At 40.3% G+C, this 17,399-nt stretch overlaps 1 protein-coding gene across 5 annotated transcripts in view; it reads left to right on the top strand.

Annotated features, from left to right (window-relative positions):
• The window catches only part of DYRK1A (dual specificity tyrosine phosphorylation regulated kinase 1A), a 146,141-nt gene extending 131,677 nt beyond the window's left edge, over positions 1–14,464 (top strand). For all 5 annotated transcript variants that reach the window (XM_021669480.2, XM_021669482.2, XM_064380147.1 and 2 more), the window contains 3 exons: positions 4,661–4,967; positions 5,471–5,595; positions 11,214–14,464. In XM_021669480.2, coding sequence (XP_021525155.1) covers positions 4,661–4,967; positions 5,471–5,595; positions 11,214–11,834 — 1,053 coding nt within the window. In that variant the 3' untranslated portion in view covers positions 11,835–14,464. The remainder of the gene's footprint in view (positions 1–4,660; positions 4,968–5,470; positions 5,596–11,213) is intronic.
• Positions 14,465–17,399: the final 2,935 nt, after the last annotated feature.

Genomic DNA, 17,399 nt, shown 5'->3' on the forward strand with positions numbered 1-17,399 from the left:
GATCTCTTGACCTTGTGATCCACCCGCCTGAGCCTCCCAATGTGTTGGTATTACAGGCTTGAACCACTGCGCTGGAGTGCTTTTTGTATGTTTTAACAGTCATTCTGAAATGTTTTTAACTTGTTATTTCTTCTTTAACCTGTCATTATTTAGAATTTTGTTACATAATTTCAAAATATTTAAGGATTTTCTAGTTATCTTACTGATTTCTAGTTCAGTAGCAGTTTGATCACAGAATGTGATTTCAGTCCTTTAAAATTGAGACTTGTTTTATGGCTTAGCATCTAATGTGTCTTGGTGAATGTTTTATGTGCACTTGATAAGAATTGTATTTTGTGTTTGTTTGGTGTAGTGGTCTCCAGCTATCAGTAGATCAAATTGTTTGATATTTTCTTTATATCTTTTATATCTTTGTGTGCGTGTGTGTGTGTGTGTGTGTCTGTGTCTGTGTCTGTGTCTGTGTCTGTCTGTATATTCTGTCAGTAACTGAGAGAGGAGTCTTCAGTGATTTGTCTTAGACTCCCTTTATAACATTGCTTTTTGTTTTTTGAACCTTTGTTAATAAATGTATGCATGTTTAGTATTGTTATGACTTCTTAATAAATTGACCCTTTTATCATCCTGAAATGTCCCTCTTTGTCTCCAGTAATGTTTATCTTTAAGTCTGCTTTGTCTGATATTACTGTAATGTTACTAGTGTTCTTATTCTTGATATTTTCATGGTGTGTGTGTGTGTGTTTGTGTATAGATACAAAAGATGATACACACATACATTGGAAGAAAAATATCCAACATATGTACACACACACACTCTCTCTCCCTCCCTCCCTCCCTCCCTCTCTCTCTCTCTCTCTCTCTCTCTCTCTCACTCTCACTTTCTCACTTTTTAAACCTGTGCATACCTTTATATGTAAAGAATTTTTTTTGAGACAGTCTCGTTCTGTCACCCAGGCTGGAGTGCAGTGGCCCAATCGCGGCTCCCTGCAACCTCCACCCCTGGTTCAAGTGGTTCTCCTGCCTCAGCCTCCTGAGTAGCTGGGATTACAGGCATGTGCCACCACACCCGGCTAACTTTTGTATTTTTAGTAGAAATGGGGTTTCACCATATTGGTTAGGCTGGTCTTGAACTCCTGACCTTGTCATCTGCCTGCCTCAGCCTCCCAAAGTGCTGGGATTACAGGAATGAGCCACTGCGCCTGGCCAGAATGATTTTTATGTTGTGTGCAACATATGGTCAGGTCGTTTTTTAATCTATTCTGTTAGTATTTAGCCTATTATTCAGAGTTTTGGGTTTCATACTATTGTCTTATTTGTGTTCTGTCTTTCCTGTTCTTTGTTTCCCATTTTTTCTTTCCTGTCTTTTTGGGGGGAGGTTTATTGAATACATTTTGGCATTTTATTTCATCTCCTGTACTGATTTTTTTGCTTACTTCTCTGTGTCATGTTTGTGTTCCTTTTATAATATGCACCTTTAACATAGTTTACCTTTAAATAATAACATATTGCTTGTTAAACAGCATGATAGCCCTGTGATTCTATATAACCTTCTTCTACTTCTTGTGCATTTGTTGTCATATTACTTTTGCATGTTATAACCTCACAAATTAATGGCTGTTTAAATAAAAAATAGATGTTTAAAGAAATTTTAAAGCACATATAAAATAAGGATAATAGAACTTTTATATTTATGCTTATATTTACTCTTTTCTGGTGTTCTTTTTTTTTTTTTTTTTTTTTTTTTGCAGTCTCTAGCTTCCGTCTGGTATCATTTCTTCAGCCTTAAGACCTTATTTAACTTTTATTTTTTATGAATAAGTTATCGTGATGAATTCTCTCAGTTGGTGTTGAGCTGAAAATATTTGTTTACCTTTATTTTTTGGAAGATATTTCCAGTGAATATAGAATTACAGATTAACTTTTTTCTTTCAGCAAAAGAAAAAGATGTTATGACATTGCTTAAAGATGTATTGACTTTTTTTTCTGGATTACACTGTTTCTGAAGAGAAGTCTGGTTATTTTTAGCATTGTTTCCCTGCATATAGTATTTTTCCCTTGCCCTCTGGCTGATTTTAATATTTTCTCTTGCTTGATCTCCAGCAGTTTGACTGTTTACCTGTGTATGATTTTCTTTGTATGTATTCTCCTGGGAGTTCACTGAGTTTCTTGGATCTGTGGGTTGATTTCTTTCATCAGTTTTTGAAAGTCCTCAGGCATAGTCTTTCCAAATATTTGTTCTGCTTTCATCTTTCTTCTAGTTCTCTAGTGATATGTATGTTATAGTGCTGAATATTATCCCAGAGGTCTCCGTCTGGTTTATTCATTCTGTTTTCTGTTTGTGGTTTTTTTTTTTTGAGACGGAGTTTCGCTCTTGTTACCCAGGCTGGAGTGCAATGGCGTGATCTCGGCTCACCACAACCTCCGCCTCCTGGTTCAGGCAATTCTCCTGCCTCAGCCTCCTGAGTAGCTGGGATTACAGGCATGTGCCACCATGCCCAGCTAATTTTTTGTATTTTTAGTAGAGATGGGATTTCACCATGTTGACCAGGATGGTCTCGATCTCTTGACCTCGTGATTCACCTGCCTCAGCCTCCCAAAGTGCTGGGACTACAGGTGTGAGCCACCGCACCCAGCCTTCTGATTGTGTTTTTAATTGGATATTTCTTTTTCTATCTTCTGGTTCACTGATTTTGTTGTTGTTGTTGTTGTTGTTGTTGCTTTGTGCCGAGTCCAGTCTGCTGTTGAATCCATTAAATGGATTCTTGGGATGTTACTGTTGTTTTTGAGACAGGATCTCACTCTGTCACCCAGGCTCGAGTATAATGGTGTGATCATGGCTCATTGCAGCCTTGACTTCCTGGGCTCAAGCAGTTCTTCCACCTCAGCCTCCCAAGTAGCTGGGACTACAGGAGTGTGCCACTATGATACCCAACTATTAAAAGTTTTTGTAGAGACGGGGTCTGGCTATGTTGCCTAGGCTGGTCTCGAACTCCTGAGCTCAAGCAGTCGTCCCACTTTAACCTGGGTATACAGACATGAGCCCACCCTATATTTTTTAGTTCTAGCGTTTCTATATTTTTAAATAATGGTTTTTCTCTTTTGAAATTCTACATTTGTTTGTATGTTGTCCACCTTTTGAACTAAATTGTTTATTTATCATAATTTGTAAAAAGTAAGTATCATAATTATTTTAAAATGGTAGTCTGCTACTTTCAACATCTGTACCATTTATGTGTGTGTATTTTCTATTGGCTTTTTGTTTTCTTTTTCATGTGATTGTGGACATCATTTTGTAAAAAATGTAATTTTTAAGTGTGTGCTAAACTTCCTGTGCTTAAGAACAGTTAAAGATGGAAGTGGATCATATTTTCCCCCAGAAAGAGGCCTATTAACTCTGTCAGGCCCCTCCTGTTGGGCTGAGTTGATCTCTTTTGTAGCTTCACTGACTCTGGGCTTTGCTCGTTTGACTTAGATTCTATTCACTGCTGTCTTCATATATTTTGAGCTGGGATCAGGACGTTCCCTTCAGCAGTGTTTGTATCTTTAGAACCAGGGAAAATCTAGAAGTCTGTATACATTACTGCCCAGCCAGCAGCCCCAATCCTAACTCTCTGTGCCTGGGAGATCGCCTTCCTCCTGCTGCACTCCCCCATCCTTCTGTTTGTCCACACATGGCTGTCAGAAGTTGGTTCAGACTTGGGCTGGAGTCTTCTCTGTGGCATGCCTGCTCCTTCTCCCACTGTAGGTCTTTTCCTGGAGAGGCTTTTCATTTTGTAGAATTCAGGGGATTCTTGTTTCAACTCTGGATCCTGGGACAGCTCTCTGATTGGTCTTTAAAAGGCAGTGGTTTTATGACTTACCTGGCTTGGTTTTGCTTTTAAGAGAAAACAGTCATCTCACATATTTCTGCATTTTAACTAGAAGCCAAAGTCTGGTGGTGCTATTCTTAATAAATTCAATATTTATAGAGGTTTTAAGGATTATTCTATTATATATCAAAAAATGAGTTTTCAGGAAATCTCAGCACATGTTATTTTATTATTACATAGAGTTTTCTGAAGGGAAGCATACCTAATTTTCTCTTTATCTACTATGAGTGGGTAGGGTTAGGCCAGTGCCTTTTTATGTAGAACATCCTTGGTGTGATTGCCATAGCTTTCTTTCTTGGGCCACTGTTGCTTAAGGAAGTGTAGCAGGTGCTGAGGGTACGCGGTTAGGCAGGAAAGAGACTTCCAGCCAGGGCTGGGCAGGGGCATGCATGCTCTCTATAAAGAACGAGAGAAAATTCTTTCTTCCTTGTGGGTCTCTGTTGGATATTTTTTGTTTTCATTTACTTACTTGCTTGTTTTTACAACCTTTGAAAACAGAAAAGCCATTTGTAGCTAGAACTGTGCAAAACCAGGCTCTGTATCAGGCCATAGTTTACTGACCCCTGGGCTAGATGATCTTTATCTTACCACTTTTGGTTTCAGAATTATGTTGAACTGTAACTAACTGCATTTGGTGTAGTAATGTGTGAAAAGGCGGAGGATTTAACTATGATGGGTCCTTGTTAATAAAGGCCTCAACATATAATATATTTAAACATATTTAAAGTTAGATTTTGTAAGTGTTTACATATTCCACCAAATTTAGAGAAAGTCTTTTATCTTCTCTCTTATAGGAGTACAAACCACCAGGATCCCGTAAACTTCATAATATTCTTGGAGTAGAAACAGGAGGACCCGGTGGGCGGCGTGCTGGGGAGTCAGGTCATACGGTCGCTGACTACTTGAAGTTCAAAGACCTCATTTTAAGGATGCTTGATTATGACCCCAAAACACGAATTCAACCTTATTATGCCCTGCAGCACAGTTTCTTCAAGAAAACAGCTGATGAAGGTACAAATACAAGTAATAGTGTGTCTACAAGTCCCGCCATGGAGCAGTCCCAGTCTTCGGGCACCACCTCCAGCACGTCGTCAAGCTCAGGTCTGTGAGACTGCGGTTAGATTAGGCTTGGGAATGTTTGGTGTTTTCTGTATAAAGTGGGATTATTTGAAAGTGTTTATTAAATTTAAAGGGTAGGGAGCAGTTACTTTACTTAAATCTGTTCTTTTATAGTTAATAGTAAATTCATCTCCCCCAAAGCTCCAGTATTCAGTTAAGCATGTAATAAATTCTGCTTGGCAGTTGGAAATCTATTTATTAACCAGCATTTTAAATTACTTCTTAAATGGAATTTTTGTCCACATTGCTTGAGTTTTCCCCTACCTTAACCAGACTTCATTGTATTTTAGTTCAGTGGTGGATGAGAGAGAACCTGGTTTTAGTCAGAGAATATGAAGACTTCATGATACACTTTCAAGTTAATATTGGAGATTTTGTATGTGTTTTGAATATTTTCCATTTTAACGGTATAGCTTTGGAGTATACGTTTGAACAAAATGCATTTTAAACTCACAGTTGTATTATTTTGTGTTGTGATGTTTCAGGTGGCTCATCGGGGACAAGCAACAGTGGGAGAGCCCGGTCAGATCCGACGCATCAGCATCGGCACAGCGGCGGGCACTTCACAGCTGCTGTGCAGGCCATGGACTGCGAGACACACAGTCCCCAGGTGAGCTCGCATGTGGTTCATTTGCTTCTGTCACCTGCTGTGCTCAGGTGGAGCAGCACTGGATGCCACGTGCCTTTAGAATGACCGTTTGATTTACCCTAAAGGTTCATGACGTTCTCATGTCTAAGGAAATGTCAGTATTTATCATAGAGAAGCACGTTCATGTAGTTCTCTTCCTCTTTGTCTAGAAGTGGCTAACACTCACTAGGGGCATAGCAGTTGTTGTTTCGAACAGTGTTTTCCTTTGTTTATCTCATTTACCAAAGCAGCATTTTGAGCCTCAGGCTTTTTTGATTCCCATTTTACAGTGGAAACTGAGACTTCGTGGGTTGAGTAAATTTTCGTGGGTCATGATCTTCATGACTCAACTCTGCTTCCTCCCATGACTTTTTAGCACTTGTAGTCCTGGATTCTGAATCAGTTTCTGGTTTGATATTAGCCTCTCTTTCTTGTTGTTTTGTTTGTTTTTTGTTTTTAAACCTGTTGAAGAAGAGGATCCAATTAAGTACTTTTTCAAAATTTGAGTGAAGCAGATGGTGATGGCAAAAATATTTACATAACCCAATAAAGTTGTAAGTTGGTTCATGCTGAGTTTTGCTTGATGGTGAGAGGCCAGTGTAGTATTTTGTGGATGAGTAAAACTGCTGTTGATTAAAAGCACTCCATTCTTGTGAATCGGGCAGCTGAATGGTGCTGGAGAAAGTCCCACATGTAGCTATCTGTCAGCACTATTCATATTCACCAACCTCTGCTGGGCAGTCTTACGTGTTACCCAAGTTGTCCCATTGTCTCCTATTCTAATAATTGTTTCAAACTTTTCTACTCTTAGAAACTTTGCCCTCCCCTTCTCTGTCATCACCCACTCTTTGCTTTGTAAGGAAGAGTCTTCAGACATGAACTCCTTTTACTTTGTAGCATTGCATACATGATCCTGACTACATGGCACTGTCCACTTCTCCTCTACGCCTTTTTTATTAGAAGCAATGTGTTTGTTTTTGCCTAAGGCCAAGCCCACTCAGTGCCCTGATCCCCTGTCTCCTGCTTTCATGGGGCCTTTTCCCTTTGGTCTTCCTTGGTTCCTGTGTCTTCAGCCTCTACTCTTTTGGCTCTTTCTGTTAATCAACATTTCCTCATTCTCAGGCCATTTCCATCTTAAGCAGCACCTTTGTGTGTCCCCTGTCTTTCTTTCCCTACACTTCTGCTACCTGTGGTGTCTTTGCCTCTACTCTGAAGACCTCCTTGCCTATTCTGCTTAACATCCTGCCTTCCAGGCTCAGTGGACACCTTTATTCATGAGTCAAGTGGACACCCTAATGCTGTCTTTCTGCATTCTACAACTTCATTTGGCAGTATTGACTTTTCCCTACTCTTTGAAACACTCACTGCTGGTTTCCTTGGCAGGACGTTCCCCTGTCTCTTTGGGTTTTTTCTTCTCCCCACCTCTGAAACCTGGTTGTTCCTCAAGGCTTGACCTGTGTCCCTGTCCTGCTCCCCTTAACATTTCCTGGATGATTTCAGCCACACCTGCCAGGGCCTGCAGTCACCATCTTTATGCCAGTTGTTCCTAAGTCTCAACTTCTGACTTAGACTTCACTTCTGAACCCTAGGGCCTTTCTAATTCTTTACTATAAATGTCACCTTGCAAGTCTCAACAATGTGCAGTGGTAAAATTGCACATAAGGTGATGTCATTTTCACTTCCTTCTCAACTCTTCTACTTTTACCATTCTTTGTAAAAGTGGCCCTAAATTTACCCATTTGCTCAAGTCATAAATCTGGGGACACTCCTCTCTCCCTCTTTCTCCACACTGAATCAGACAGTAAATTATCTGGTTTCACCACATCTTAATACGTTTTTATTCTCTGCCTTTCACTTTACGTCATTGTTATGACTTGTCTTACTAGAAAGAGTCCTAACCAGTCTTCGAGTGTCTGATTCCATTCACCTGCCAGCACCATGCTTTTCCCTGCAGCCAAGTGAGCTTTCCCTAAAACAGTCTGTTGTTGCTATTTTCTCTCCTTTTATTTTTTATTTTATTTATTTATTTTTTTGAGACGGAGTCTTGCCCTGTCATGCAGGTTGGAGTGCAATGGCGCAATCTTGGCTCACTGCAACCTCCACCTCCTGGGTTTAAGTGATTCTCCTGCCTCAGCCTCCTGAGTAGCTGGGTTTACAGGCATGCATCACTATGCCTGGCTAATTTTTATATTTTTGGTAGAGACAGAGTTTTGCCATGTTGTCAGGCTGGTCTTGAACTCTTGACCTCAGATGATCCACCCACCTTGGCCTCCTGAAGTGCTGGGATTACAGGTATGAGCCACTGTGCCGAGCCTGTTTTCCCTACTTTAAACCAGTTTTGACTTGCCCTTATAGCTAAAATAAAGCATAGACTTCTTACCATGGCATCGATGCTTTCCAGGATCTGATTCCCACCCAGGCCATTCTTTCTCCTCTTTACTCTAGTCACACTGATTTATTTTTTGGTTTTTGTAATATGCCACATTCTCTGTCACCTTTCTCACTCTTTCCTGTGCTTTCAGCCTGGAACACTCATTTCCTTCTTCTTTTGCTTTGGTAACTACTATTTATCCTTCAGGTCTTAAATATCACTATTCCCAGGGCCTTTCCCTAAATCTTTAGTCTGTCCGTCTGTCCTTTCTTCCAAATCTGTTCCATACCACAAACACATACGAGAGTGCCAAGAGTAGCATAAGATACCACGTTTCTCCCACCTGGATTTCACAGAGATCAAGATTTTGCTTCAAATACTTTCTTTATTAATTTTTGAGTGATTGATATAGTCACATGGTTTAAAAAATAAGCAAATAAAAAAGAGAATTCAGTGAAAGGTTTTCCTTCCATGCCTTCTAGCCCCTCAATTTCTAAACCATTGTTATTAGTTTATTAGTTTTTTGTATACTTTTTGAGATATTTTATGCATATATAAGCAAATAGAAATACATATTCTTCATCCACCCTTTGTTCACAAATAGTACCATACCAGGCATACTGTTTCCAAACATCTTGATTTTTCTAGTCTTGCCATAAATTTTGGAGCACTCTCTGTATCAGTACATAGAGAGCTTTTTCAGTCTTTTATTTTTTTGTACAGTATTCCGTTAGATATTCCATAAGTCTCTTCACCATTCACCTGTTGTTTGTTTGTTTGTTTATTTTTAGAGCTAGAGTCTTGCTCTGTCACCCAGGCTGGAGTGCAGTGGTGTGATCACGGCTCACTGCAGCTTTGGGCACCTGGGCTCAAGTAGTCCCCGCTCCCCATCCCCAGCCTTCTCAGTCATTAGGCCTACAAATGTGTCCCATCACACCCTGCCGTGAGGTCTCGCTATGTTTCCCAAGCTGGTCTTGAACTCCTGGCTGAACTGATTCTCCCTCCTCGGTCTCCCAAAGTGCTGGAATTACAGGCATGAGCCACCTTGGCCACCAGTCCCCTATTAATGGATGTCTAGTTCATTTCCAATCTTTTTTCTGTTACAAATGGTAGTTCAATAAATAACCCTGTACAGTAGTGTCCCTTCTTATCTACGATTTCAGTTATTCAGTCAATCATGGTCCAAAAATACTAAGTGGAAAATTTCAGAAACAATTTCTAAGTTTTAAATTCTGTTACGAGTGGCATGATGAAATCTCATGCTGTCCCACCCTGGACATGACTCATCCCCCACTGTCTGCAAGATATATAAGTTACTTTGCTTTGTAGCCGTCTAGGTTATCAGATCAAAAATCATAGTATATAGAGGGTTTGGTCGTCTGCAGTTTTAGGCATTCAGTGGGGATCTTGGACTGTATCTCCTGTGGATAAGGAGGCACTGCTGTGCATGGCTCATTCACACATACACATTTTATCTGCTATAAATTACTGAAAGCGGAATGGCTGTTCCAAGGGTGTGGTTTGTAATTTTGATAGCTGTTGTAACATTGCCCCTTACTTGATTTTCTAATCTAGTTACTTGAATAACTTCATAGTTTAAAAACCACTAGTACTTTGTTTTCTGAGAACTCACTGCCAACTTTTCTACTGATTGTTCTCAGTAGTATCTCTTAAAAGTTTGGTTCTCAGACCACCTTTGTTGAATAAACGCTTAACAATTTGTGCCAGCCGCTGTTGATAGATACTGAGCCTTTTGCCTTCCTAGAGCTTACAGTGACACAGGTAAATAAAATGAACATGAATAGAAATGGCAAGTAGCGTTAGCGCTTAAAAAGAAGATAAGGATAATTTGGTAGAGAATGACTATTTGTTGGATAGGATGTATGAATTAGAGTAGGCCAAACTCTGATAACAGACTCCCAAAATATGGTAGCTTAAAAAGTACCAAGTTTCTTTCATTTATTTTGTGTAACAGTCCAGAATAGGTGTTCAGGTTAGTGACTGGGCTATCTTCCAGATCCTGGTCTCCTACCATCTCCATCTTGTGGTTCCACCATGCCCTAGGGCCTGGCTGTCTACTGTGTCCAGCAGGCAGAAGGACTTGGGAGGTATTATTTTGTGTGCCAGGCTAGCAGTGACATATAAGCTTTCATTCACATTCCATTGACAGCTTAGTTAAATGGCCATCGCTAAGTACAAGGGAGGCTGGGAAGTGGTGTGTAGCCATGTGCTCAGAAACAAGAAGAGTCTTGTACACAACCAGTAGCTTCTGCCACTGTGGTTGAGGCAGCATCAGCCAGAGTGGTCAGGGAAGGCTCTGGAGTTGAAGTCATTGAAAAGAGACATCCAAGCAGTAAGAAAATCCAAGAAATAACATTTCTAGGCAGAAGGGAGCAGCGTGTTACTAGTACACTGAGGCATTTGAGAGATTTTGACCCAGGGGAGGAATGCCCTCTTTGGTTGGAACCCAGGTAGCCATGGGTAGGATGACTGGAGAAAAAGATTGGAGAAGTGGGCATCGGCCAGATGATGCAGACCATTGTGTGCATTTGGTGGTGTTTTCTAAGTGCAGTGAGGAGTCATTAAAGGATTTTAAATAGGGAAGTGATTGGATTTGTGTTATGAAAAGATTGTTCCTGCTACCCTTTGGAGAAGGGCAAGGATGAAAGCAGGGAGTTCATTTAGTGGACTATTGTGTTAGCCTAGGCAAGAGATGATGGTGGGGACAAAAAGAAGAGGCCAGATTTTGAATCTGTTCCTCAGGTAGGTTCATTAGTTCTTGCTCATGGGTTGGACAGAGGCATTTTTGAGCAGCTGGGTAGATAGTAGTCCGTTACTGAAAGAAGAAAGATGGAGAGAGGAAGGACATGAGGGGAAAAGTAAAGACTTCCTTTTGGACCTGCCCAGAATACTTACTGTCTGGCTTTTTTCAGGAAATGTTTGCTGACCCCTGGCATAAACAGTGCTCCCAAGGAAAGACAGTGGGTAGTGAAATAGATGAACCTATTTAAGGATATAACTTCCTGAAAATTGCTGCTTTCATGATGAAATTTTTTTGCCCTTTAATGTATTTAGAATTTGGTGTTATGAAACTGTCTTAACACATTAAAAGTTTCGAAAACCCTTTTTCCTTGATTAATGCGATGCTAGTTTGCTGGTCGCTTTCAATGGAAGATTAAAGCTTGGAAACAGTCCTCTGAAAAATCCTTTAAAAAATTTGTTCTTTCAGGTGCGTCAGCAATTTCCTGCTCCTCTTGGTTGGTCAGGCACTGAAGCTCCTACACAGGTCACTGTTGAAACTCATCCTGTTCAAGAAACCACCTTTCATGTAGCCCCTCAACAGAATGCATTGCATCATCACCATGGAAACAGTTCCCATCACCATCACCACCACCACCACCATCACCACCACCATGGACAACAAGCCTTGGGTAACCGGACCAGGCCAAGGGTCTACAATTCTCCAACGAATAGCTCCTCTACCCAAGATTCTATGGAGGTTGGCCACAGTCACCACTCCATGACATCCCTGTCTTCCTCAACGACTTCTTCCTCGACATCTTCCTCCTCTACTGGTAATCAAGGCAATCAGGCCTACCAGAATCGCCCAGTGGCTGCTAATACCTTGGACTTTGGACAGAATGGAGCTATGGACGTTAATTTGACCGTCTACTCCAATCCCCGCCAAGAGACTGGCATAGCTGGACATCCAACATACCAGTTTTCTGCTAATACAGGTCCTGCACATTACATGACTGAAGGACATCTGACAATGAGGCAAGGGGCTGATAGAGAAGAGTCCCCCATGACAGGAGTTTGTGTGCAACAGAGTCCTGTAGCTAGCTCGTGACTACATTGAAACTTGAGTTTGTTTCTTGTGTGTTTTTATAGAAGTGGTGTTTTTTTCCAAAAACAAAGTGCAAAGCTGCTTGAATCAGAAGGAGATTAACACACTGAACCGCTACAAGAGGGCAAAGCTGACTTTTTTTTTTTTTTAACTTGAAAAGATTGCAAAGGGACATTGAAGTGTTTTAAAAGAGCCATGTCCAAACCCATCTTCATGGATAGCTCAGAGGTATCCTCTTTTTGCTCCCCCATTTTAACTTGCCACATCTAGTCATAATGGTTTTTTTTTTTTTTGGTCTTTCTATTCAGCAAAAGTTAATGTTCAGATGTTGGTCTTGGTCATTTGCCAACTAATTTTAAAATAAAAGGCACTGCACATAATTTGCATAAAGGGCCCCATAAGGGTGGTTTTTTTTTTCCTTCTGTTTTTCCTCTTTTTTGGTTCTGTTTTGTTTTGGGTGGGAAATTTGGGTTTTTAAGTCCTCTAAACACACTTGGGCACGGAAATGCAGTACTGTAAGGAAGAGGGACCTCCAGCTTCCACAAACACCATCTTCAGCTATGTGTATTGAAGTTTGTCAGGCACAGTAAGCATGCTGAGTGGCGGGGATCAGAACTCTCCTATCTGAACCTACTGAGGAGCAAAGCAGCAATTACATGGGATCCTGTGGCTCTCCTGTTGTAGAGGCCACAGGAAGATAGGATGGAACGTGACTGGTCTCCTAACCAAGGTGCACTGAGAAGCAATCAACGGGTCAGTCGTGGCCAGTCCTGGGGAGGTCTGAGTGGTGGTCTTTGGGATAACCTTTGGCCTTATGGATTTGGACTCAAAATGAGAAGAGCCTACCATTTCAGATGCAATCACTTTTGGACATGCTTTTGCAGACAGTCCTTAATGCTGAAAACACAGAGAATGGGTAATTCAAGAGGCCTTTCTTTTAAAATAGACTTTTGTGACCCACTAATTGTAAGGTATTGCAAGGTCACTTTGCGTGTGTCATAAAGTTGACTTTCTTATTGGTTGAAGGTCACAGAAGTAGTGGTTTGCTTTGATGGAAATAGCTACAGCTGTGTCCCTTCCTGCTTTTTACTTTTTCTTTTGCTTTTTCTCGGCACGTGGTATCTCCACCATTTCTTCTGCACAAAGATGTCTTCTGTTCATCCTGAACATTTTTAAAAAATGCAGAATTTTATGTGACTGCTTTTTTGCCTCACAATTATGCTGTGAATTTTACAAAAATTTATTTTCTTTTTTGATAATTTATTGTACCAAAGCTGTTTTTATAGCACATAGATGTCTGTAACCAATAATGTAGCAGTTCTGCACTTTGACACAAGGTGTAACTAGACCATTTTTAAATGTCAGTTGAAAATTATGGCTGTACTATTGCTTAAACAAAACTGGAACTGTTGTTGAATCCATAGCCAATACATTTACAGCAATCTGTGTACTGAACATAATAGATTGACATCTAATTCAAGATTACAACATCTGTTACATTCTAAACGTGTTCAGGCTTCTGAAGGTAAAGGGACACTGGATCCAGAAGCTATGGAACCAGCAGTTGATTCTTGTATTCCTGATTAACCTACTCGTAAACTTGAAAGCAACACCTTGATTGCACCAACAGGTCCAGAGTATGAGCTCAAGTAAAGCAGAACTCTCATGCGTGACCTGAGCAGACAGGCTGGTATTTAACAGGTGCCTCGTGTTGAGATTATGCTGCCTTAATGTAACACAGTCTGGCAGTTGCTAAATTTGTGTTCCCATTTTAAATTGACCAATTTTGGGGTGTTATACTTTTGAGCGGTTGAATTGGGAGAATGAAGATAAGTAATTTATCTGTCCAGGATCAAAAGAAGCCTAGAAAAGAAGCAGTAATCTACCTCTGCCGTTAACCCTGTTTAAGACGACTCAGTAGAACACCACGTTTCTTTTTATTGGTCAATTCCATGTGGCTGACTAGGTCAATTTTTTTTTTTTTTCCTGAACAAAAGCAGGTTTTTATATGTAAACAGTGACAAAAGAAAGGCTAAACACTATGTCAATGTGAATGGACACTTGGAAATATTAGTTTTTATAAACCACAAACATTTTTTGTTGTTAATCAGGAAATCCATATTTATTTTGTAATTAAATGTCGAGCCTGTGGATGATTTTTTTGAACTTGGTAGTTCATAAAGGTTTACAGTGAATAAAAGGATATCATCTTGAGTATAGCAATATCAAAAGGAATTCAGTAGTTACTGCTGTTTAGGAATATAAGGTTAAGATATCATATGGGTCAGGTCATTTTTTTTTCTGTGCTGGTTGCCACATCTTAGCAAGCACCAAAAAACTAAAGCAGTTTTTAAAACCGATATTTACATAAAGAAAATCATAAAATCCAATGCTTCTGCATACTGTGTTATGTTACAGTCCAGTTTTGTGTGCTTTACTACACAGTTTGGTTACAGGACTTCTGTGCATTGTAAACATAAACAGCATGGAAAAGGTTAAATACCTGTGTTCAGATTGTAAGATCTAGTCCGGACTTGCTGTGTATATTGTAACGTTAAATGAAAAAAGAACCCCCCTTTGTATTATAGTCATGCGGTCTTATGTATGATAAACAGTTGAATAATTTGTCCTCAGACTCTTTACTATGCTTTTTTAAAATTAATTTAAGAAAAATGTAAACACAGTAAAAATATTCCTATGCAATTCACCTGGTCCAGGTCTGGTAGGTATACGATCAAAGTTGAATTGAATGTGTAAAAAGGAAACTACGTGAGATGCATCAACATAGGCATCAGCAATCTCTGAAAGTAAAACTTGGAGGTTTAACAGATCGTTTTGATTTTTCACATTGATTTTTTTTATATGAATGCTGAGTAACACAATTTTTCTGTGGTTCAAAATGCTAATATTTTAGTTAGTAGCATTTAGAGTGGACATGAGGGTCTGGTGGTTTTCTTTAATAAGCTTTGACGTGCTTGGATGAAGGAGGGAATATGAATACTCTTCTTCCTCCTTCCCCAAATCCTCATACAGGGGCATATCCGGGACTCTCTTGTACACATTCTAGAATTCTTGCTATAGTGATTCAGTTTCTAACCTAAAGTCTTCTCTTCTTACAAATTAACCTGCATCAGTATAAAGGTGGCTTTCGAAAGGTAAGATACTTATTTAAAAAGTTGTGTGAGTCTGTAAACTTAAGGTTGGTTTTATATAGTTGAAGTTAACCACATGTAAGAAAGGAAACCTTCTGCTTTTTCTTAGGGTGTGAGAATTTTACCTAGGTAAGGAGCACATTTTAAGATACTGGGCTGAAAAAAGAACAATACTTTATTTAAAACTACATGTAAAAAAATCATGAAGGATGCAGTAATTCTGTTAGGCCCACAAGTGGCCATTGAGCTTGCCCTGTACTGTCTCCCAGCTTTTGTGGTGGTGAACTTACTGTTCCGTTCTTCCAATAGGGAGGTACAGAATCAAAATACACAAAAAGATGAGATAGCAGGCACTCGGTTCAAGCCCAGTTTCTTAGTTTCCTTTTGGCCTGCCTTTATTTTGATTGCCCTCAGAATACAAGTTCAGATGCAATCCAGTGCATTCAGGTGGTATGCTTGTAGACAGAATGCAAGTTTAAGACTCATTTTTATGTGCATTTTTATGGTGGTAGACTCTATGTAATAGACCAGATGGTTCATTCCAAATACATGACTTGGTCTTAGTGCCACTTATGAAGGAAGTTTGAAAATGGAGACAAAAGCTGTGCGTGACTTCGGTATACCAAGACTGTCTTCAGATTTCTTAAAATCTGCTAGGGATGTCTGTTAACCAGACGTTGGAAAACCTTTAGTGTCAGAGAATAGAGGAGAAGCTCTGGTTTTCATAACCCTGGCTCCTTATCTAGGCCTGTTTCCTCGGATGAAAACATACATAAACGAGTAATTTGTAGTACAAAGAACGAGAGAAGAAACCCTAAGAAAATAGCTTATTTGTTATCTTCCCTTTTAATGACTAATCTTACTCCAAATGAATCCTCTGAGAACCAGCCTGTAGATGCCTGCTGAGCTTTCACCTTGGACCAGGAATTTTTGATGTATGCCTGAGTTTAAAGCACTGGATGCTTGTTTTGTGGAAGGCATGTTCAGTGAGGTAAGTGGTTCATCGCTTTAGGTCCCAGGTTTCAGCTGCTCTCAGAAATGATAGAGCACCAGGGTGTTCTTGGATTAGAACTTGGATCAGAACACTACCTTCACACGAGACTGCCAGGTATTTGTCAGTATTTATTCTAATTTCCTACTTTAAAGTCTCTCAAGACAAGGTATTTCTCCAACTGGATACTGATTTAAACACACAGTAACTAGAGTGCTACAGGTCTCTTTTCCAATATGCAGCTGCTTTATCTGAAACCTTTTCCCCATAATTTCCCATCTTTAAGGTATGTCCCTGTTATAAAAAGCCAGGGGTGTAATTACTGTGGGCAATTTCCTTTTCAGTTGAATTTCCTGCCATCCCCAGCAAAACCTGTGAATGCTCCTTCAAAGCATTGAGGAGGCAGAGATGAGCCTTAAACCAGCTTCCTTCTGCTTTTACCAGGTAGCCTGGTTCTGTCCCAGCTGTGTCCTGAAGGAGCACAGTACTAGAGCCTGAGTCATGTTGACTCATAAAGTACGTTAACTTTAGGTTAGGCAAAGTGGTGGCAAAAGTTGAGGATGCAGGACCAAGGAAACGGCGGTCAGGTGGAGTACAGCTCTGTTGGCATCGGAGACGAGGCTGAGCGATGCTGTCGGCCTGGTCAGCCGAGTTCTAATAGCCAGAGAAAGGCCGAGTAGGTATTAGTGCTTATGTTTTGTCTGTTCAAAAGACCAGTTATTTGGTAATCTTTCCAAAGATTACCAATTTCTAAATTTCTAAATGGCTACCTTTGGGATTTTTTTCTTTATTCCTGTAAAATTTTGCTCCCAATATATACTCATTCATTATTCAGTGTACTTGCCCCTGAATTCTGTACCTAAAACTACAGTCAAGGGGAGATTCAGAGCCAAGGGCAAAAATAAAGTGGCAGGCTCCGGGCATGTGTGGTAGTTACTAGGGCAGCCAGGAGCAGCTAAGCAGGTGTGCCAGGCGGGGAGTTACTGATGAACACCCAGGCAAGAAGACGGGTCTGAGGCTGAGTGTGGTCAGTAGAAAATGTTGAGTTGCTTGTAAGAAACCCTATGATGATGATTTGTGAATCATCCTCCACTCACCGTTGCATAGAAAAACTGCAGAGAAGTGCACTGGTGGGGTCGGGGTGAGGATGGGATTTGTTAACTACCTCTGAGATGAAAGAAAATATCTCTAGTGGTGTGAGATGGTTGAGTTTTTTTTAGTTACTTCTTTTTAGAGACAGTGGCTTTGTCATCCAAGCTGGAGTTTAGTGGTGTGATCACAGTTCGCTGCAGCCTTAAATGACTGGGCTCAGGTGATCCTCCCACCTCAGCCTCCCGAGTAGCTGGGACTACGGTGCACACCACCATGCCCAGCTAATGTTTTTAATTTTTTTGGAGAGACGGGGTTTTGCTAAATTGCTCAGTC

The sequence above is a fragment of the Aotus nancymaae genome, unplaced genomic scaffold, assembly GCF_030222135.1.
Source record: "Aotus nancymaae isolate 86718 unplaced genomic scaffold, 86718_ANA_hifiasm-v0.15.2.pri h1tg000022l_1, whole genome shotgun sequence".
Lineage (NCBI taxonomy): Eukaryota > Metazoa > Chordata > Mammalia > Primates > Aotidae > Aotus > Aotus nancymaae.